A 22,224-nucleotide genomic window follows, 5' to 3' on the forward strand; every position below is an offset into this window, starting at 1 on the left:
CAATCTGTATCCTGTCTCTATAAGTCATGAAATCCGAATATATAGTTAGATAAAGTCTTCAATACGCCAAATTTAGGACTCTTTTGTTCATCATTACTATTTTCGTCCTTTTTATCCTTTGATGTTACAAAATAATGAGATTCTTCTTTGGAGTTTAATTTGTTTACATATGTAGATTTGTTAGCTCCTGATGGTGAGGATGAAGATGGTGGAGTGATGACTTGATTTTCAATCCCACTTGACTTTTTTTCTTGCTCAAATGCTGATTTTAAAGGCATTGATAAATTTCCATTTCCAATATCTTCATTTACAAAGACCTTCTTCTTCTCCAATTTATCAATCACACTTTTGTGATAAGGAACAACCCCAAGTAAGTTCCCGTTAAAAATACAGCCATTCTCTTGTAACGCATTCAATGCGGAGTTATGATTATCATATGTGATTTTAATCCAGTTGGTACCGGTGTAAATACTGATATTCTTCTTCTTTTTTTCAAGATTGCTTAATAGATTCCAAGCTTCATTCCCAGCCGAAAGATCGGTGAAATTTTCAAGGATCGTACCGAATTGTTTGAAGTATTGAATGATTTGCACTGAGGTATTTTCTGGGTATCCAAATACGATAATGGCATTCTCTGACTCATCAGCTATATTCTTTGTCTTATCCTCCCTCTTTTCTTTTTCTGTTTTCCCGTCCTTTGGTTCAAATCGTTTGAATAAATTATTGAATTCTTTGGGGTCTTTATTAATTAGATCAGATTGTTTTCTGGTGGGTTTGTTTACTCCAAATGTATCCTCATCTAGATCATATACAGACTTCAATGGTGGTGCATCAGTAGGCACATCTATACTTTTTACTGCACCATCATCGTTTTGGAAACTTTCATTCATTGAATCATCAAAGCGACTGAGATCCCCTCCAACAGATTCAAATAGCGCACTTAGACTGGTGTTAGTTCTATCCAATAAGTTTCCATTGGTGATTGTGCTGCTTCTATTGTTTCCAAATGATACTACATTGAATTGGTCATTAGACACTAGCATTGACGATTGTGATTCATTAGAGTTCTTATTTTTGGAGGTACCTGGTGCACTTATTTGGAAATTCAGCTTCTTATGTGGTACTAAGTGATTGGGAATGATTCTCTTTTTTCGATTATGTTGGGACTGTAGCCATGCAGGTTGTGCTTGTTGTGCTTGTTGTTGTTGTTGTTGTTGTTGTTGAAAAAGTTGAGATTGATTAGATGACTGTTGTTGTTGCTGTTGCTGTTGCTGTTGCTGTTGCTGTTGTTGCGACTGTTGTTGCTGATTAGGCAACGCACTCCCGTTTACAGGATAAAGGAATTGCGTCTGTGGTTGACGGTTGAATAATGTTGACATCGTAAATGATAGTGGGATTGTAGATACGTATTGATTGATGTTTCTAACGTCTCTTTACCTGATGAGACTTTGTTGATGGAAAAGAAGAAAAGCAAAAAAAAAGTGAAATTGTGAATGGTAGCAGAATTAGAGATCAAATGCAATACACCCATCACTAAACAAACTCACGTGTAATCAAATACACCCCAATGCCTTTGCTTTACTATTCCGAATCTACAGGGCGGTACATGAACTCGGTATAAATCCATCAATCACCTTGAAGTGTGCAACTTTTCTCCAATGGCCCACATACACACAAGATTACTACTACAAAATCAATAGTCTATCACCCAAGCATGAATCGTTGGTCAACAAGCAAAATGCGTACAAAACGCGTACAAAACACTACAGCTTTGGAAGCTTCAAGTCATCTCCTGGGAGCAACGTACTTTGCTTGACACATGAGGGTCTCATCCAATGGTAAAATAGGGACTGAGGTCATTCGCAACCAGTATGGTGTAGATGATACTATTGTCATAGTCGTGGTTTTTTTAATTCGGATAAGCCACTGGCCTATAGCTATCATGGAAGAACTCAGGAACATGAAAGTAGTATTTTGTTTCCACTATAACCAGGTTATCTTAACATTTTGACTTCACATTTTGGTCCATCTACGACCCAATGCAGCACACATTCAGGTTGATTTGCTACAAAACTGTTACTATCTATATGTCTTATGATTTGGGCTATGATAGGTCTACTTTTGTCAATGCCAACAACCAAGAAGGTGAGTGGAGTCTGTGTTGGCGAAACGTTGATTATACGGAATTATACAAGAAATATGAGAGACACATTTTTCACACAAAGTTTGAGTGAGACTAGTTTAACATATATTATGGGTAATTCACAAGAGGTTCTACGGAGCTCAACATATTTGCTTGCATGTCCACCACTTGCAAAGGTCTTGTAAGCCATTTGTTTGTGCCCTTATATTGGTACTGAAAATATTTTACTATTTTGTGGCCATTATAGCCTTCTTCATCGTTTATCGAGTTGCAAATCTTTGTTATTCCCAATCCTTTGAATTTACATAAATACCCAAAACTCAAATCCCACTTGAAAATGCAAAAACAGATATTCCTTCTTTTCCTACCTATCATTCCATTTCCCATATAATTGATTTGACATTGATTTTCTTTCAAAATGACTGAAATTATTATCAATTATATCTCACCAGAACAGTTGTATTGCCTTATCGACTTTAAGCAAATTGACTTTCAAGCTGTTATCCCTGGTTTTAATCCAGCAGGAGGTTTTTTACTTACTTCACCAGCTCATGCACCATCCTTAACGCCAGCCACCGCTGAACAAAACAAATCTACTACTGAGTTTGATAAAATGCAAGATAAAGATAAAAGAAAGACTATGGACCCACCAACTCCCTCCAATTCACCAGTAGCAGTCAATAATTTATGCACTATCAAATCCGATTTATTGAAACCAAGTGAACCACAACATACCAAAAATGTGCAAATCAACAATTTGAATTTGGAGAACAATGTGAATGATCCAACTAAACAAGTTGGATCAAATACAGGTTACATAACTGAGGATGAAATGTACGCCTCGTTTTTGGACCAGTTTGTAGATAGTTATTTGCATAATGGTGAAGATGATGTGGACATGGGTTCATCAGTGGAGGACTTGTTTCATAATGGTCAAAATAACAGCTATCAAAAACTTGAAGGGTCACATTGGTATCAGCAAAGTATCTCCACTATAGCAACATGCTATATGTATGGTAAGTTCCGTACTATTGGAAAAGCTGAAGGCATTGCAATTGCAACATATGCCAAGTTCAATGGTGTGTCTGGTAATTTTGGTTGTTTGATATCAAAAAGGGAGAAGAGTCTTTGCAACGAGAAATCTGTCACGGTTGCTAATATTGAGCACTACATCAGATGCTACTACCAGCATCAAGAAGATAGCACCAGTTGTGTTTCAGTCAAGGAAACTGAAGTAGCTCCAGATCCCAGTGTTGAAGAAGAAGAAGCATATCAGACAGATGATATTAAACCTGAAGCAAATGAAGAAGATGTGGTAGACAGTGGTACTCCTAAAGTTGGTGACAGAGAGCAAGAGTTAGAAGATGAATTAAGAAACTGTTGTACTTCAAGAGTTGCTTCCATGCATGAAATTGAAATTGGTGATAGATACAAGCATGAATCAAGAGGGAGCTTACAAGTGAATCAAGCAATTAATGGAGATGGTGCGAATGGATCCATTGCAGAAGAACCTGCTTCTGCTGATGATACAGAAGCTGAAGTTGTCATTGATCATGGTGTTGAAGACTACAGATTGCCAACAATAGCCCAAGTTTTGAGTGATGATGAAGATTCCCACAACAAACATTCATTACATGAAGAGAGTGGGGATAACGAAGAAATATGAAATATTTGGATCTTTGAATCCATCAGTTGAGATTTTAGCCTTGTTACCAGACGGAATTCGGATTGTATCAGCACCAAATGTTGGACCACCACTATATTTAGAGTCAGGAACTGATTCCGTCGTTGACAAGGTTCGTGTGTTGTCAACGAGAAGAGTCAAGTTTGCCAACGAACTTCACAAGAGAATAGAAACAAAGACAGAAGTTAAAGACCTAAAGGGTTTAGTTTTGAATGCTTTTGAGCCAACGGAAGTTGTAAAAGTTGAACAGAAAAAGAAACCCAAGTTTGCATTCATGAGGAAAGTGTTGAGGAAATTACGTTTGAAGAAGCCCGACATGTTAAAAGGCACAGAGGGGTTGAAGAGTATATTAAAGCCATCAGAGCGAACTGAAGAGTTAGAAGACGAGACCGGGTTAAAGCGATGCAAGTCGTGTGTCATATTGGATAATCCAGAGCTCGAAGCTAATGAAGATCGTCCCGAAATACTTCAACGCGTGAACCGGCCCAAGTCAGCTTGAAAACTGATTGACAAAGAGTATAATGAAGTGAATGAAAGTAATATTGGATCAGAAACTGTGTTGAAGCAAAATATAGAAGCTAGGTCTTTTTATTATTCATGGAAGAAAGAAGAAACCAGATCATGGGTGTCAAAACGACGGTTTTTTATCGAGCACGCTGCTCTCGAAGCCGCGTCGTGGAATCTTTCCTATGTGGTCTTGTTAAGTTTTGAACATCATTTTGTGATAATTGATAACAGAAGCAACACAAATCTTTAATGAAAATACTTCAAAAAGCTTATTCATTTTTTGAAGGAAATGTCCTGGCCAAAAGGAATCTATTTGGATAAGTGTTATCACTTCTGCCATTGAGAGTCAAATACTTCAAGTGAACTTAATTCATTTCTGTTACAATTACGAAAAACTGGGACCCAATTGGAAGTCGCTGTTTTGTTCCAAGTTGTGCAATGGGAGCTAGTCTGGCCAACTAGGGTCAGGAGCGAATGAGGGATTATTGCAGTTGGCAAGAGATGAAGAAGAGTTGGAGGTTATTGTGGAGGTTCTTGTGTAGAAACATCAGTCGTTAAAGTCTATGAAGATGATTCAGTGCGTGTGTAAATAAATAGGGTTCAGTATGTGAAGATGGTACAGTGTTGGAAGCTCCTTTGATGCTCATTCCTGAAGGATGGTTTTAACTTTGTTTCAAATTACTATTACTTTTTTCGTGTTTATGATTTGCACTACATTCCTAAGGAAACGGGATGCTTAACCCACAGAGTGGTAGATGATCTCTCATTAACTCTTTCTCCCAACAAGTCTAGAATCAAGTTCATGTAGTGATAGTAAAGTAAATTAGGGTTGATACTCTTTTATTATTGCAAAATCTAGACTGGTATTACAAATTCAAGGGTAATCACTTTGAAAACTTTAGAACGAGTCAAAAAGCACATGGTTAAAGAGTGATCAATTGCGAACAACGAATAGTGACTACAATACTAACAAATTACGATTTTTCTTATGGGGGAAATAACAAAACTGTTGTAGAAAAAGCAAATACGGCTCTAACGAAGAGGGGAGATGAACAAAAACAGAAAAAAATTGAGGAACATACGAGAAGAGCTTACATCGCCAAATTTACACCTACCATAATCTCCCGTCATGCTACTATCTCCATCTGAAAAACAATATCTATACGACTCATTAAGTCAGTCACCAGTTATAAGGCCAGATTCACGCTCAGTCCATCAATATAGACCATTAGAAGCAACAACATCTTTTTTACCTGGATCTAATGGATCAGCAAGAATTCGATTACTGGAAGGTAGTGAGTGTATAATAAGCATCAAGGCAAAAGTCGTACCAATTGATCCAGACACACACAATGATGTTTCCCTATCTAATTTAATTGATGTTGATGTTGATATTGTGGGATATCGAGATGATTCAAATTACGTTTCAAATCTAAAGTTTCAATTGGTGAATTTATTACATCGAAATTTCCCCCATGAAGTATTACAATTAACATCAAGATATGCATTCAAGCTATTTATTGATTGTGTAATCATCAGTCACCTGTCTTATCCCTTAAGTTTGATTAGTTTGGCTAATTATTTAGCTTTGAAAACGACAAGATTACCATTGTTAATCAGTGATCCAAATGATTTACAAGTGGCTGAGTATCCTACTTTCTCAGACGATTGGGATAATGCAAGGACAATTGAGGAAATAATGATGGATAAGAAAATAGGTAGTGTGTTTAAACCACCTATTTTTATAACTATTGGGGTGGTTGGTAAAAATCTAATTTTTGATCCATCAGTAGAGGAAGAACAAGTTTTGGAAAATGGAGTCGTGGTCAGTTTTTATAACAACAAAGTCATTACTCCTATAACTAATGGCAATTTTGCTGTAAACTCAAACAACTCCAATTTCAAAGGATTGAATAAACTGGTATTGATGAAGTGTATCAACTTGTGTAATCAATATTGTCCAGCAATTGTTAAAGCTTTGGATACCCTAGTTGAACAAGAGGGTGATCAAGGTGATGTGTCTATTTTCTAAAAAGTTTTATACCGATATAAACAAATGTATACATTCCTCCCCCTCAACAGTGTTGTGTAGAATATGCATGAACAATGATGGCTGTCGCCGTTTGAATATTCATTGATCTTACAATACCAACTTGTTTAATTTCAACACAGAAATCTAGTTCAGCTAATAAATCCCCTGGTATACCCTCCCTTTCTCTACCCAATAAAATCAATGATTTTTGAGGGAACTTCAAATCGTTATTTAATTCAACTGATTGATCAGTTTGTTCTAGTCCAATCAAAGTATACCCTTCCTTCTTTTTCTCTAGTAAATAGTCTCTAATATTTTCTGGAGCCACTTCAATCATTGGCATCCATTGATCTGCTGTAACAGCAACATTTTTGAATTGTGGATGTTTACTTATTGACATATCATGAATGGTCAATAATCCAGCTCCCAATACGTCACTCAAACGACAAATACCACCTAAATTTGGTGGCTTATCAACAAGCGAAGCAACAACAATCAAATCACTTCGGGTTATTTCTTTACCAGTATTGGTTTCGTTGTCAACTTCCATTACTGTATTCCATGCACCACTCTTTGTTTGCAATAATGGTGATTGAACTACCGACTTAATAGGGGAGATGATCGGTTTCTTTTTGTTGAGTTGTTGTGTAGTCCAAATGTCTCTCTCATCTTTTCCAATTGGATGTCTCAAGTGATTGATTTGTGATTGTGAAAGATTGTCCTCAAATTGGGATTCCGTTATGAAATCAATATCATCTCGATCTGTTAATCGTAACACGATTCCTCCGGCTAGTGCCACCAACGTCAAGTCATTAACAATATCCCAAAGTAATGCATCTCCACTTCTAAATTGGCCAAACGAATCTGAAGTTACTGCTGAGTGATATAAGTTGGCAACGATACTTTTGACATTATCATCTACTGGTAAGTTTTTCTTGGTTATTTCATTTTGAATGGAAAGTACTAACGATAATGAAAAGTGGCGAATCAACTTTTTCAGTGATGTGGCTCCGGGAACAACAATGTTTATAAATTTGGTCAAAACTTCACCTTCTCTTGTTGGGTTGAGTTTGCAAATCATAAGAAACAAAATCCTCAAATAGGACGTGGCAACCGCTGGTTTCAAATTGCTCATGTTTGTGGCCAATTCATCAAAGACTCTCTTGGTCCAGTCTTCGTTATGTAGCAAATTGTATGCAAGAATCCATTCAATGTACATCCTCACCAATGGACTTGGTTCAGTTGGTATACGTTCAAGAATAAGATCGAAATCAATTTCCAACTTATCAACAAGTGATGTCAAAACCGTGTAAAGTTGTAAACGATTCCATTCTTCAAAACTATCGGTAGTACGAAGTGGGTTGAAAAGGGAATATTTGGCTTCATTTTCAACGATGTAGTTGTGGATGCTTTGTGCAAACGCTGATGATTGAATGGAATTGAATATAGCCATAAGATTCACCCTTGAACTCAATTCTTTTGGTCCATATGCGTCTTGGTAGATATTGGATGATTCATTTAAAGCCACTTGTTTGTCATATATATCGGCCATGACATCAACCACTTTGAAATATGACGTCTTTGTTTGATAAACCAAAAACCCGCTGACTAAGATTTCGGGTAACCACTTTGTTTTTTCAAAATGCTCTTGGTTGGATAATTGAGCATGCACTAGAGCTTGTGTTAGTGCTGGCAATAAACTACGTCTAGTTCCAGAATGCTCCAATACTGATAAACAAAATGCATTCAACTTGGATGCTGTGTCTTTGTGGAAAATGATTTGGGGATGCAATGAGGCTTTAATAATTGATAGTTGTAAATCTCGTTGACTTAAATGTAATCTGCCTGATTCAACCACTCCAAACCATAATTCTGACAAGAATTCAACAATCTGAGTTTGCTGTTGTACTTCTGATGAGGTTTCGAGATATTGTTGAATCAACTTCACCATGGCGCAATTGCCAGTGTAGCTGAACGAGGTTGAGTCAAACGTGTTGAAAGCTGCCTTGAAAAAAGTAGAATCTTTTTGAAAACTAGTTTGTAGTGCGGTGTAGTATTCTCCATCAATTCTATCTTTGCTCTTGTAAAAAAATTTATCTGATTTCGTGAAATCATCAGTATTCGTTAGCAAATTGCTCTTGAGATTAACTATGATCTTTGGGTCCTCAAATTGAAAATCGGAATTTTGAAAAAGGTTATTAAAAAGTTTCATTTTGAAGTAAACGTTGTTTAAGATCGTCAAATCTTGTGATTGTAAATCGGATTCAATTTGAGACCATAATTGAAGTATTTTTTCCCGTGGTGGTACTGCAAAATTAAACTCCTCATAGTCAGCATTGGAGAGACATTCAACAACAGCAATATCATCCAGATTGACCAACTCTTGTAGCTCTTCTGTAATTGATTTTAATGTTGCTTTTCTAAAACCAGATTCCAACAACTTGGCTAATAGTAACGGCTGTGTCTTTGACAAGAAAAAGGTCTGATTTGATATATCGAGTAGTAACACTTTCAAGTCAACATCTTCGCAATTCTCAAGGAAAGTCCCTAAACCTTTGTTCTCACTAAAGTAACTCTCAAAAAGACTCAAATTTTTATGCAACAAGGTAACCCCGTTGAATCGAGTAAACTTGTTCAATGATTGTAAAAATTTTGACAAATTCGGTTGAAAATTGAGCAACAAGCGCAAGTTCAACGTTTGACTATAAGTTTCAAGTAATGCACCTTCTGATTTAATTTCAAAAAGTTCCAACAATGGCACATCATGTACGCCGTATTGTAAAACTTTCTTCCCTTGCAATCCATCAACTAAACCGTGCATAATCAAGATTCTGGTTGGAGCAAAGTTGTGCTTGAAATCAGCACAAACACGCAACATGGATAAAGCAACAGCCTGAAAATCCTTTTCTACATTCAAGTTTTTCACCATATTGGTTATCAAATCTTTTAATTGGTAGGCATATTGGCACTCAACTTTCCCATTGATTACCTTCACATTCATATTTGCAGCAATCATCAAATTTGGCAAAAATGATTTCTCTAAAATGGGTAATGCATCTTTAATGAGATATAAATTTTGCAAAGGTATTGACAATAACAATCTGATAGTGAGTTTCCTGACTGAGTCGATAGTTGCAGTAAAGCCTGTTGATAACAAACACCATCCCCAAGATGGTTGGATTAAAGAATTGGGGGAGATTAACCCAGTGATGTCGGTAAATCCTGCTTCAGCTTGATGGAGGGATGTATCAATGGCTAATATTTCGTAAAGAGTGATATATCTTGCCCATTCATTCAAGTAGGCGTTGGTTTTGTCGTTATCCCATTTGATAAAATTGTTATTCAAGTCACTGTTGATTGATCTGATCGATAATTGCAATATGGATACTGAAAATTTCCTGTGTTCATGAATAGTACTTGTCAACCCGGATTGAAGAATGGCCCAATATTGATTTGTTTGCAAAAGGTTCTGATATTCAGCATTGTGTTGCAAGTCACTACTACTATTGAGATATCTCAACCAGAGAGTAAATGCTGATGACTGCTGGAACGATGACTCTGATGACTCTAAGGTGAAGATTATCTTCCACATCAAGTCGAACTGGCTCGAACTATTCAGTAACACTTCAATTCTCCACCTCAACAAGTTAGATGCTTCACTTGATACAATCTTTTCGTCAGTTCCCAACAAAAGCAAAAGCAAATGGTCCAAGTGAAGAACCAAATTTTGAGTTTGTTTTTGAAATATCTTGCTCATTAAAGCAAACAATACGTTAATATCACGTTCAGATATATCTTGCTCCTCTTTCATGTCTGACTTTATGTCGAATAATTGACAGTAAGTCAACCCAAAATCAGATTTGTGTTTGTGAATATAAAGTTTAGTTAAGTTTGTAACTTGATCAAGAATTTGGTTCTCCAATCTGGGTAATGCATTAATTAATTTTGATATTGAACCAATGTATTCTCTGTCTAACAAATTCTTGTAACAATAATCTGATATAGCACCAACAGTTTTGTCATTGATTTCAACACCATGCAATAGTTCCACCAAAACATCGACATCATCTTTATTATCGGTTAGTTTCGTAGAAAGACTCTCTATAATTTCCAATTGCTTATCATGACCAACATACTTGCTGATTAACGATACCGCACTCATAACTTGTAGTAGTAGCAGAGTTGGTTGATATATATTTGGTTGTAGAAATCTAACATCTATAAAAGCAAAAAATTTATGATGCGCATCGAGAAAATTGTACGGTGCTACCAAATGATGGTGATATATAAAGTTATTCTCACAGGAATGAAGAAGATCTACGACAGGGTGTTCATCAAAATATTTGTTTAACAGTTGAAATAATCTGGTTCATTGTATGGTTATGGCAAAGGTGCCTTTTACCTTGCTCGCTTCCATCGGGAGGAGATTTCATTTTGGACTTACAACTGACCATTGATGTAACTTCGTACCCTATATTTTGGCTTCAGCTAGTAGTCAATAAATTTTGAGTATCCTGTACGCTGCAAATTAGTAATGGTGTGTGGGTGGTTGCCAAAAAAGAGGTCGCTAGTAGAGATCGACTTAAGTTTGAAGAAAATGAAAGAAATTAATTTGGTTTCCACTATACACTTACAGCTGTAGTAAACAGACAAACTGCATTCGTTGTATATTTTACGGATTTATTTACATGGATCCCGAATTGTGGGGGGTGCTTGTGTTAATATGTGTTTATGTGTATTTAAATTACGGGATTGTTACCATTGTATTTGTACCAAACGGCGTTTTGATCAATACTTGAACCATAAACCTGAGAAAGAGATCGTGTTAGTATGCGTAAAAGCTACATGTGGTATAATAATACGAGGGGCTGAATAGAAACATAAATATCACATTCATTCTACCTATCTTTTAAAGACAAAACCATCTCCATTTTATGAAGTATACCTCAATCTTATCCTATAACTACACTTGAAATTTATAGTAAATGTTAGCGAGGTAGAGGAAAACTGGGTATTTACAGCGAGATAGTAAAAAAAGAAATGTAAAATGTTTCTTTTGGATTACTGCATTGGGTAAGTGGGGTACTGTATATAAGTACAATAATAATTTAACTCTTGAGTTTTGTGTACAGCTACACATTCGGAGTTTTAAAAACGCCGTGTCGAACAGAAGTGAGTCAATAAACTTTATACTCTAATTTCTCCCGAGGAGTTTGAGTTTAGAAGTTGTATGCAAGGATACTGCTTCTGTACTACCCTCTTATCGTGAAGTATAATCCAATTAAGGTAGACTAAAGGCTATCCCTTGAGAGATTTCAAAATACAATCTATATGAAAAAGAAATGAATCTCACTCGCTTATTGGCACCTTTTTAGCGCCCAGTAAGTAAAGGCGTTATAGTTTCTGAAGACCTCCCTCTCCACAAAAAAGAGAAATACCAAACGTTTGTGAACAAAGGACCGAGTTACACAACACTGCATCAAGTTTTGTTTCTTTTTTGGCGCATTAATTGAAATTGAATACAGGTGTAACTTGCGAATGACCTTATGTGTTGTTTTGAAAGAACGAAATAACACAAGATACCTTACAGGACAAATTGTGGGGATATCGAAAAGATTTATATTGGTGTCGCTCTTTAACCATTGATAATTCACTCGCTTGTTTATACCCAAAAGTAATATACCAGTCATGTAGTCCATCATTCAGGCGTGTTTGTCCTTATTGCTCTTTAGCAATAGTAATATCTTATGCGTATATGCATAAAGTATTGATCAATGAGATATTGTAGTGAGAGAGATAACGATATTAGACTGATACTATTTTTGTGTCTCTTAAGTGTAATTTAAATTTCTATTGTTCAACAAAAGATAAACCAACAACCTAAAGAGAGAGAGAAGGGGACAGAACAATGTAATAGAGCTATCTGGATTTAACTTTGTTACCTTAGTTTATCTATTATTAACTTTATTGATCTTGAAGCAGAAACCGTTTACACAACTAAAACTTTTCATATATAATGGATTGAAATTTCCCTACACCATTGTGTTTTGGCAAAATTCAATCTACAACATTATCAAAGTACATTCACAACTATTCAAATATAACGACTTACAATGGGTCTCAAAGATAATTTGGAAAAGATCGGTGTTACGCGAAAACAAATCTATCGTGGATCATCAGCATCTTTAAATATAGCTATATCCAATTCCCAAATTGTTGAAGTTGATGAGAAAACTGGTAAGGTTTTATCACGTACCAATTCTCAAGCAAGTGCTCATACATTTGAACCAGAAACACTAGAAAGAGGTTTGAAATCAAGACATGCTCAATTGATTGCTATTGGTGGTGCTATTGGTACTGGATTATTTGTGGGGTCAAGTACTGCTTTAGTTACTTGCGGACCAGCTTCTCTTTTCCTTTCTTATGTTATCATGTCATCAGTGGTTTACTTTGTCATGCAAATGTTGGCGGAAATGACTATTTTCTTGCCTATTCCCGGTAATGGTCCGTTGGCATTCATTAATGATTGTTTGTCTCCATCTTTTGGATTTGCTTTTGGTTGGAATTATTGGTATGCTTTTAGTGTGTTGGTGGGTGCTGAAGTCACCGCTGCTGCTGTTGTTATCGAATATTGGACAAAGTCGGTTAGTACAGCCGTGTGGATCACCATCTTGTTGGCTTTGATTATCTTTATGAATATGACATCGGTTAAATTCTTTGGAGAAGCAGAGTTTTGGTTTGCTTCAATAAAGATTATTGCTTTGGTGGGATTGATTATCTTGAGTATCGTGTTGTTTTTTGGTGGTGGTCCAAACCATGATAGATTAGGGTTCAGGTACTGGAAACACTCACCGTTCAAAGAACATCTTACTGGAGGTTCAACTGGTAGATTTTTGGGATTGTGGACTGCTATAATCAAATCGGGTTTCTCATACATTACATCACCAGAATTAGTATCCACCACAATGGGGGAAACAGTTGCTCCAAGATACAATGGAGCTAAAGCATCTCGTCGTTTCATTTGGCGTTTGATCTTTTTCTATGCTTTGGGTACTTTGAGTATCAGTGTAATTGTTAGTTCCAAAGATCAGCAATTGTTTGGTGGTGCTTCTGATGCTTCAGGTAGTGCATTCACTGTTGCTATAAAAAATGCAGGTATAAAAGGGTTGAACCATGTTATCAATGCTGTCATATTGACATCAGCTGCATCAGCAGGTAACTCATTCTTGTACTCTGCATCAAGAGCAATCTTTTCCATGGCCCAAAGAGGCAAAGCTCCAAGAGTATTCACCACCGTTAACAGGTTTGGTGTTCCTTACTATGCTGTTGCCATATCATCAGTTTTTGGATTCTTGGCATACTTGAATGTTTCTTCCTCCTCAGCAAATGTCTTCAACTGGCTCACAAACATTTCTACCATTTCTGGATTCTTGGCTTGGTTGGCATTAGGTTTTACTTATCTTCGTTGGAGAAAAGCCATTGCATTCCATGGTCTTAGTGGTAGAGTGCCATACAAATCAAAATTGTTACCTTATGGTGCTTACTATGTTATCTTCATGATGTCAATAATCACAATCACCAATGGATATGCCGTCTTTTTTGATTTCAACGGAGCTGATTTTGTTGCTGCGTATGTTACGTTACCCATTGTTGTAGGATTATACACGGCACATCGTATTTATGATTATTGGAAAAATGGTACCACTCGTTGGTTGGTGCCTATTGAAGAAATTGATTTGGTCACCAATTTGGATTTGGTTGAAGAAGAAGAGCAAAATTATGAACCTCGTGTACCCAAGAATTTTTTGCAAAGATTTTGGTTCTGGTTAGCCTAAATTGAGGGAATATGTAGGGGGTATAAACGTTGTATTTAGATAGGTAATGTTATAGTAATGCGATTTGAATTTAAATTTAAATTATGGTGTAATTTCTATTCTCTTTCAAATAAGGTTCACAACAGAAGCATGAATAGAGTCTAATTTCAGCGAATTATCCAGTCTTTACTCACCTAAGCTTGGCTACCTTCTCTAAAGTTAGATGAAGCTGTATCTGTCCCTTATTCGGCACCCAAATCTAACACCAAAAGAGTAGATCACTCCGCGCATTTGACCGAATCCGTGAATAGATAAATTTTACACAAAAGCTTGTCTATGAAGATCATTATCCCCGACACTTCAAGCACAACGTGTGATACACATGCTTCATAATTTGAATATTGTATCAATGGGTATCTAGAAAAATAGGAGAGTTTTCTTTCATGTCCAGAACTAATTAGAGTGAACCTTAAAACAGACTAATTTCACAATGTTGCGGAATTAACAATAAGTCAATTTAAGGTTTGCTGCAGTAATAATTATTACTCACGCACGTGGTTAACTGCAAATCCATTATTGATAAACAAAAGGTTAATTGAGACAATTGCTCTTACATGACAAGAATTATCAGGGGTAAAAAGACTCCTTATAAAGTATTGAGAATGAGACTGTGATGGGTATAGCAATGAGATATAAAAGATGTGAACTATTAATTTCCCCCAATTGGAATCTGAAATTATTGCTCAATTGGGACGAAATTTTTCCAAATTAATTTGATTGAGTCCACTATTGTGTTATACTTGGACCCAAATTAAATCGAACGCAAACCAATTTAGATTAACCGATGGCCCATGGCCCATGTGGCAGTACGTATTGTATTTGAACAATAGACTTTTTCCTTGTTCTGTCGTAATTCTCTCATTGGTCGGTAATTTACTTGGTAAGAACAATCATAGAATGGTACGGCACCAAAACAACTATAAATAGAACCTGAAATCTACTCCAACATATCATTGAAAGTTTTCACTTCCTCTAATCCTTCGCAACTACTACTCACAACAATGTTAGCTTCATCCATTGCTTTAGTTCTTGGGCTCCAAATTGTAGATGCCACACCTTACGCGGTGCCATATTTTGGCAAATTCTTCCACGGTCAAAGAATCTCAGCTGACTCTTCATCAGAGGGTGATACATATCCAGTTAAAGATTGTTCCAGCTTCATCGAAAACACTCCCAACTCCTGGTCTTGTCACAACACTTCTGTCATTTCAGCCGATGATCAATGTTGCTTTGAAGATTATGGAATATTATTACAAACCCAGTTTTGGGATTTCAACACCACATTGTTGGGTTTGGCTGTCAATGGTTCAACTCAGGAAGTGCTTGAAGCAGAGGTCAGAAGTAAGATTGAGGCATTTGATGATGACATTAAGTCCACATTTACCATTCACGGATTGTGGAATGACCTCTGTAATGGGTCATACAACCAGTATTGTCAACCAGATTGGGAAGTCAGCAATACCAAGGATAATCTTACATACCTCATTGGTGACAAGTTTGACAAACCAGAGTTGTTGAAGATTATGAAGAAATATTGGATTAATACGCTCAAGTCCAATGTTGAAGACCAGGCCAGTGTGGCATTATGGGAGCACGAGTATAATAAGCATGGTACTTGCATGAACACATTGCTGCCATCTTGTTTTGTTGGTGACTATCAAGAGTTTGAAAATGCAATCGACTTTTACCAAAAGACTGTAGAAATATGGTCACAACTTGATACTTTCCAATTTTTGTCCACTGCAGGTATTATTCCTACAGTCACAAGACAATACAAATTGAGTGATGTTGAAGCTGCTTTACAAGAAGCTCATGGCGCTTCTGTTTATGTTGGATGCTTAAATAATTCAATTAGTGAAATATGGTATTATCATAATTTACAAGGAAGTGTTTTGACAGGAACTTACAAACCAATTGATTCGTTAACAAACAGCACATGTGAAGAAGATATTTGGTATCTTCCAAAGTAATGTTGCATTAGTTGCAAAATTGCAAAAAGTCTAGTTTTTAGTTCAATTTTCCGTTCGAGTTTTATAGGACTTTGTGTTCTTTTATAGCCAGTTTTCAAAGCCTTTACAATTAAAAATAGCACCAATGATACCTATGGAGGCTATTGTACTATACATCTGCTTATTGGAATAAGACGGTGATGTATTATTTAGAGTGTTGTATTCAAAATGGTAGCAACGTGAAGCTCTTATCTAAGCACAAAAGGAAGAAAGATGAGTGGCTTAGTTAGTTCCTAACCCAAAAAAAAGTTCAATATGCATTTTGAGTCCCGAATATTGAGCCCGAAATTCATTCCAGAGTATTGAGGCTCTTTTCCACCAAATACTATTGTATCACAGGGCTCTATTCTACAACGTATCAATGTAAAGCTCAATTTGAGTGTGTTTTGTTTAGTGAATCATTTGTATTGTATTGGATTGTATTGGATTGTATTGTATTGTATTGGATTGTATTGTATTGTATTGATTGTATTGGTTTTTAAAACAAACTTTTATTTAAGGAACAAAAAGGATTTTCTCTTTGTTGTAAAACTGATACCATAACAAACAAATCACAATTCAACCAACACAATCATCACAGACCTATCAAACACATAGACCATCCTACACAGCCGCAGTGTAGTATTAATCACATTCGCTATTTTCATTAAGTTACTATATTATATGTCTTTTGTCTAATCACAATCTTTGTTCTAGAACACTATCACAACTGAATTCCAATATAGATGATCGAGGAAAGCTCAAGCTCTAAGGAACAAACTGAGACTGGAGAAAACACCAATCGCACTTATATGCCTTCACCAGTATCTAATCTGCCACATGAATCACTAAGTGTCACAGAACACGTATCTTCACCCATTACACCTCAAGAAGCTAGCACTAATAACAACAACACTCTTCCTGTACCTAATCCATCTCATACCAGACGAAAACGCGGTTTGTCTTTAAGATCACAGTTGTTCAATAAGGCGTTTAATATACACCAAGAAAAGACGCCTCTGGATAGTGATCATTCAACAGTTGCATCCAAACCATTGGATAATATTGAGCTTCAGCCAATTTCCGATCGGGTGCATACAGCACCTCCACAAATCAATATTGATGAATCGCCAGACCCATTACCAGTTTACGAGTCCTCATCCTCTTTTGCCAACAAATACGAGCCTTATAATGTGTTGGAATCTCATTTGACAAAATCTACAACTCATTTGACTATTGATAGCAAACGATCAAGTATCAGCTCATCCTCATTTATGTCAAAGAGACAACGCTTGCATAACACCTCACAGAATCGGTTTTGGAGGCGACTAAAGCTACTAAAGAATAAGCTTTTGGGTGTGAAGATTTCACAATCAACAGAATCTGGAAGAATTATTCCTCTTTCAGTGAATCCAGGTGGAGTAAATGGTTATTATCAAGATGAATATTACTGCCCAAGATCAAAAGCTTACATCGATGAAAGAACTAATGATCCGTATGTCAACAATCTCATAACTTCGTCGAAATACACAATTTATTCGTTTCTTCCAAAACAACTACGAGCTCAATTTTCTAAAATTGCCAACTGTTATTTCATGGTGGTTGCAATAATGCAAATGATACCCGGATGGTCAACTACAGGGCAGTACACTACCATTATCCCATTGTGTATTTTTATGTCCATATCAATGGCAAGAGAAGGTTTTGATGATTGGAAGAGGCATGGACACGACAAAGAGGAGAATAGCAAACTTACCACAGTGATTAGAGAAGACGAAGACTTGAGTAACTTTGATACTCACTCCATCAACACCATTTTGACTGAAACTATTTCAGTAGTTCCTGGGCGTGTTTCAAATTCAGCTGCTTTACCCAGTCTGTCAGTCAACTCCTCTTTATCTGATTTGGAGGACTCCCTCACTGTTGAGAATCTCCTGTTTACCAACAAAGATGCCATGCGAAGATACAATTTGAAGGAAGTGCCTACAAAGTGGAAGAACGTCAAAGTTGGAGACATTGTGAAAATCAACGAGAACGAATGGTTTCCAGCTGATGTGATTTTGATTGCAACAAGTGGAGATGACTTGCAAGAGGCATTTGTTGAAACCATGGCTTTAGATGGAGAGACAAACATGAAGTCAAAATTCCCTCACCCGGAAATATCTAAGAAAGCAAGAACTGCGCCCGGGTTGAAGAACTTACACACTTTAATTACCACCGAAGACCCAAACATTGATTTGTACAACTTTGAGGCATCATTTTACATGAATGAACAGGTATACCCCTTGGGTCCTGACAATGTGGTTTATCGTGGTAGTATTTTGAGAAACACGGAATCGGTCTTGGGAATTGTTGTATTCACAGGTGAGGAAACGAAAATCAGAATGAACAACATTAAAAATCCCAGGACCAAAGCACCCAAATTGCAAAAGAATATCAACTATATTGTCATTTTTATGGTCTTCGTCGTGGTGATGTTGTCTGCATTTTCAACTATGGCACAACGTCTCAAATATAACCAAAACAAGAGCAAGGCGTGGTATCTCTACGAAGAAGATGCTGGTGTGGCAGCGACATTAATGGGATTTATCATCATGTACAACACGTTGATTCCATTGTCACTTTACGTCACCATGGAGATTATAAAGGTTATGCAATTGTGTTTCTTACAGTTTGATATTGACATGTATGATCCAAAAACAAATACGCCAGCGGATGCCAAGACTGCAACCATTTTGGAAGAATTGGGACAAGTGTCATACATCTTCAGTGATAAAACGGGTACTCTAACTGATAACAAAATGATATTCAGGAAGCTAAGCGTTTGTGGAGTGAGTTGGCTACATGATTTGGATCTTATGGTTAGCGAGCGTGAAAATCCAGGTGATCAAGATGCTATCAGCTTGGTACAAAGACAAAGCATGCATATTCCAAGACTGTCAACCCTGCAAGCCTTCAGCGGTGCTACCGGCACGAATAGATTTAGCACCACTTCAATTGCACGTGAAAGTATGGACATCAGGCAATCCGGGTTAAGTACAAAGACATGGGTTTCCACGGCACAGCCACATAAAGTTCAAGATACTCTAAACACGTTGCAATTAATCAGACACTTGCAAACAAATTCACAGACTATGTTTTCACGCAAGGTCAAATTTTTCTTATTATCGCTAGCATTGTGCAATACTTGTTCCCCTATTAAGCAAACCCAGAAGAAATTCAAAGTCAGCGACTCGTGCTCATCGTTGGAGGATATTTTGGACACGGATGATGATGCGGCACTCACTTATCAAGCTACCTCACCAGACGAAATTGCATTGGTGCAAGCAGCCAGGGATTTGGGTTACGTAATTTTTGATCGTCAATCTGATAAATTGAGAATAAAGACATACCCTGAAGGTTTTGATAATGACCCAGTTGTAGAGGAGTATCAAGTCTTGGATGTGATTGAGTTTTCATCTGCTAGAAAGAGAATGTCAGTGATTGTAAAGTTTCCAGATGGTAGAATTGCAGTCATTTGCAAAGGTGCTGATAATGTTATATTAGAACACTTGAAAAACTCCAAACTTGCTAAAGAGAAAGCAAAAGACATTTCTATACAGTCAACTGAAAGAAAAATGCAGGAAGCCGATGTGGTTTTACAATCACGGTTCTCACAAGATTTGGAATCGAGAAAATCAGGGTTTTCATTGCGTCAGAGCTTAAATTTGGGTGACCCTCGGATGAACACTATTGATAACGCGTTAATGGGATTTGATGAGGAGGAAGAGGAAGAATTGGCTGGTATTGCTAACCAAGCAAGAATGTCGCTACATCTTCAACAAGCCAAGAAATACAGCTTGGGGAATAAAAATGCCTCCCCAAGCGAGGCACAAACAAATACAGTTGGACATCACCAATTCATCCCAAATGACAAACTCATACTCAATGATGAATTTGTAATTGAAAAAACATTGGAACATGTTGAGGAATTCTCAATTGAAGGATTGCGTACGTTGCTCTACTCGTTTAAGTGGTTGACCCAGAGAGAATTTGAGGAATGGCATAATGAGTATTCTGAGGCTAAAACGTCATTAAAGGATCGCGCACAAATGGTGGAAGATGTGGGAAGTAAAATTGAGCATAATTTTGAATTGTTGGGTGCAACAGCGATTGAGGACAAACTTCAAGATGGTGTCAGTGAAGCGATTGTGAAACTTCGTAGAGCAGGAATAAAAATGTGGATGCTAACAGGAGATAAGAGGGAAACTGCCATAAACATTGGGTATTCATGTCGTCTTATAAAGGATTATTCAACTGTTACTATCTTATCCATTGATGAGGGCAAAAAAGTAGTTTCTGAGAAAATTTCATTGTTTTTAAAGAGCATTCAAGGTGGGAGAATTGCTCATAGTGTCCTTGTCATAGATGGTGGAACTTTGGCAGAGATTGAGAACGACACTCAATTACTGACCCGATTTTTTGAGCTTTGTGTGGAGGTCGATTCAACAGTGTGCTGCCGAGCATCGCCAAGTCAAAAAGCAAACATGGTTAGTTCTGTGCGGTCATTGAGAAAAAAGGCGGTGACTTTGGCAATAGGAGATGGTGCTAATGATATTGCGATGATTCAGAGCGCAGATATCGGGGTTGGAATAACCGGGAGAGAAGGTTTACAAGCTGCAAGGTCAGCAGACTATGCAATTGCGCAATTTCGCTTCTTACTTAAGCTTTTGTTGGTTAATGGACGCTACAATTATGTGAGGACATCCAAGTTTGTATTGTGCACATTTTACAAGGAGCTTTTGTTCTACTTGACTCAGTGCATTTATCAAAGAAACACATTGTTTTCCGGGTCATCCATGTACGAAAGTTGGTCGCTATCAATGTTTAATACTTTGTTCACGTCATTACCTGTTCTTTGTATTGGAATGTTTGATAAAGATTTGAAACCGGCCACGTTGATTGCTGTTCCCGAGCTTTATTCTAAAGGACGTTTGTATCAGGCATTCAATCTTCGAGTATTTCTTTCTTGGATGATATTAGCAACGCTCCAAAGCGTGGGGGTCGAATTTCTAGCTTTGTACATTTGGGGATTTACAGGGTTGCGAGACAATACTACATTTGCATTGGGTTCCTTGGTATTTTCAGTTTTGGTAATTATCATCAATGCCAAGTGCACCTTGTTGGAAATGCAGAATAGACAATGGCTTTCATTTGCGTCATTTATAATCTCGGTTGGTGGGTTGGCATTGTGGAATGTCTTGATCATGTTTCTTTATAGACTGAAGGAATCCACCATATTCTTTGTTTCATATGGGTTAACAACATGGGGGTTGGATCAAAGTTGGTGGGCAACATTACTTCTCTTGGTGACTGTGCCATTATTTTTCGATATTTTGATCAAGGTGTTTAAATTCATGTTTAGTCCAAGTGATGATCAAATTTTCCAAGTTTATGAAAAAGATATGAAATGGAGGAAACTATTCGAACAATCAGCATACAAGGAATTGTTTCAAGGTTGGACATTTCCTCGTGACCCATCAACCACAAAGACTCAAATTCTCAAACTCTTGAGCAAGATTGGCATTAATGTAGATTTGAAAACAGGAAAGAACATTGAATTACCTGCTAATGAAGATGAGCTTTACAGCCAATCAGCACTCAATAGAAAAAGAGCGGGTACCAACCCAATGGATCATGAACTTCCTCCAAGCGGTGATGGAGTTGGTGTTTATTCCAACGATAATCAACCATATGAAGTAGTTGATGCTGATGGGTATGAGATTTTGCCCAGTGGGAAACGAGTCAAGATTAAAACAAGAGAAAGAAGAAGCTGGCCGCTCTCTAAAGCCTTCGGTATGAAAAAGAAACGAGCTTCAACTGATTCTGATGAAGATGTTGATGCAATTATTGATAATCGGTTGAAAAATTTACGTGAGGAAGAAGAGGGTAGATAGTGGTAAAAAATTAGGTTTAAACGAACACTTTTCATGATTTAAGATATTCGAAGTGAGCTC

The 22,224-nt window shown here is 37.0% G+C and overlaps 7 protein-coding genes across 7 annotated transcripts; 5 read left to right on the forward strand and 2 right to left on the reverse strand. All coding sequences in view use genetic code 12, as the record gives it.

The window, feature by feature from the left end:
• Positions 1-17: 17 nt before the first annotated feature.
• Positions 18-1,379, reverse strand: CORT_0E03790 (hypothetical protein; the record flags this gene model as incomplete). The annotated part of the gene is made up of 1 exon (XM_003870049.1): positions 18-1,379. One exon carries the CDS (start codon positions 1,377-1,379, stop codon positions 18-20), a length of 1,362 nt encoding a protein of 453 aa, XP_003870098.1.
• A 1,182-nt stretch (positions 1,380-2,561) lies between these two features.
• CORT_0E03800 (hypothetical protein) lies at positions 2,562-3,809 on the forward strand (the record flags this gene model as incomplete). The annotated part of the gene is made up of 1 exon (XM_003870050.1): positions 2,562-3,809. One exon carries the CDS (start codon positions 2,562-2,564, stop codon positions 3,807-3,809), a length of 1,248 nt encoding a protein of 415 aa, XP_003870099.1.
• Positions 3,810-5,463: 1,654 nt separating this feature from the next.
• On the forward strand, positions 5,464-6,366 carry CORT_0E03810 (hypothetical protein; the record flags this gene model as incomplete). The annotated part of the gene is made up of 1 exon (XM_003870051.1): positions 5,464-6,366. One exon carries the CDS (start codon positions 5,464-5,466, stop codon positions 6,364-6,366), a length of 903 nt encoding a protein of 300 aa, XP_003870100.1.
• A 43-nt stretch (positions 6,367-6,409) lies between these two features.
• On the reverse strand, positions 6,410-10,528 carry CORT_0E03820 (Trm3 protein; the record flags this gene model as incomplete). Its single annotated transcript, XM_003870052.1, has 1 exon — positions 6,410-10,528. The coding sequence occupies one exon, from the start codon at positions 10,526-10,528 to the stop codon at positions 6,410-6,412; it is 4,119 nt and encodes a 1,372-aa protein (XP_003870101.1).
• A 1,951-nt stretch (positions 10,529-12,479) lies between these two features.
• CORT_0E03840 (hypothetical protein) lies at positions 12,480-14,201 on the forward strand (the record flags this gene model as incomplete). Its single annotated transcript, XM_003870053.1, has 1 exon — positions 12,480-14,201. The coding sequence occupies one exon, from the start codon at positions 12,480-12,482 to the stop codon at positions 14,199-14,201; it is 1,722 nt and encodes a 573-aa protein (XP_003870102.1).
• Positions 14,202-15,241: 1,040 nt separating this feature from the next.
• On the forward strand, positions 15,242-16,210 carry CORT_0E03850 (Rbt7 protein; the record flags this gene model as incomplete). The annotated part of the gene is made up of 1 exon (XM_003870054.1): positions 15,242-16,210. The coding sequence occupies one exon, from the start codon at positions 15,242-15,244 to the stop codon at positions 16,208-16,210; it is 969 nt and encodes a 322-aa protein (XP_003870103.1).
• A 764-nt stretch (positions 16,211-16,974) lies between these two features.
• Positions 16,975-22,164, forward strand: CORT_0E03860 (Dnf3 protein; the record flags this gene model as incomplete). Its single annotated transcript, XM_003870055.1, has 1 exon — positions 16,975-22,164. The coding sequence occupies one exon, from the start codon at positions 16,975-16,977 to the stop codon at positions 22,162-22,164; it is 5,190 nt and encodes a 1,729-aa protein (XP_003870104.1).
• Between the last annotated feature and the right edge of the window lie 60 nt (positions 22,165-22,224).

This window comes from Candida orthopsilosis (genome assembly GCF_000315875.1).
Source record: "Candida orthopsilosis Co 90-125, chromosome 5 draft sequence".
In the NCBI taxonomy this organism is placed as follows: domain Eukaryota; kingdom Fungi; phylum Ascomycota; class Pichiomycetes; order Serinales; family Debaryomycetaceae; genus Lodderomyces; species Lodderomyces orthopsilosis.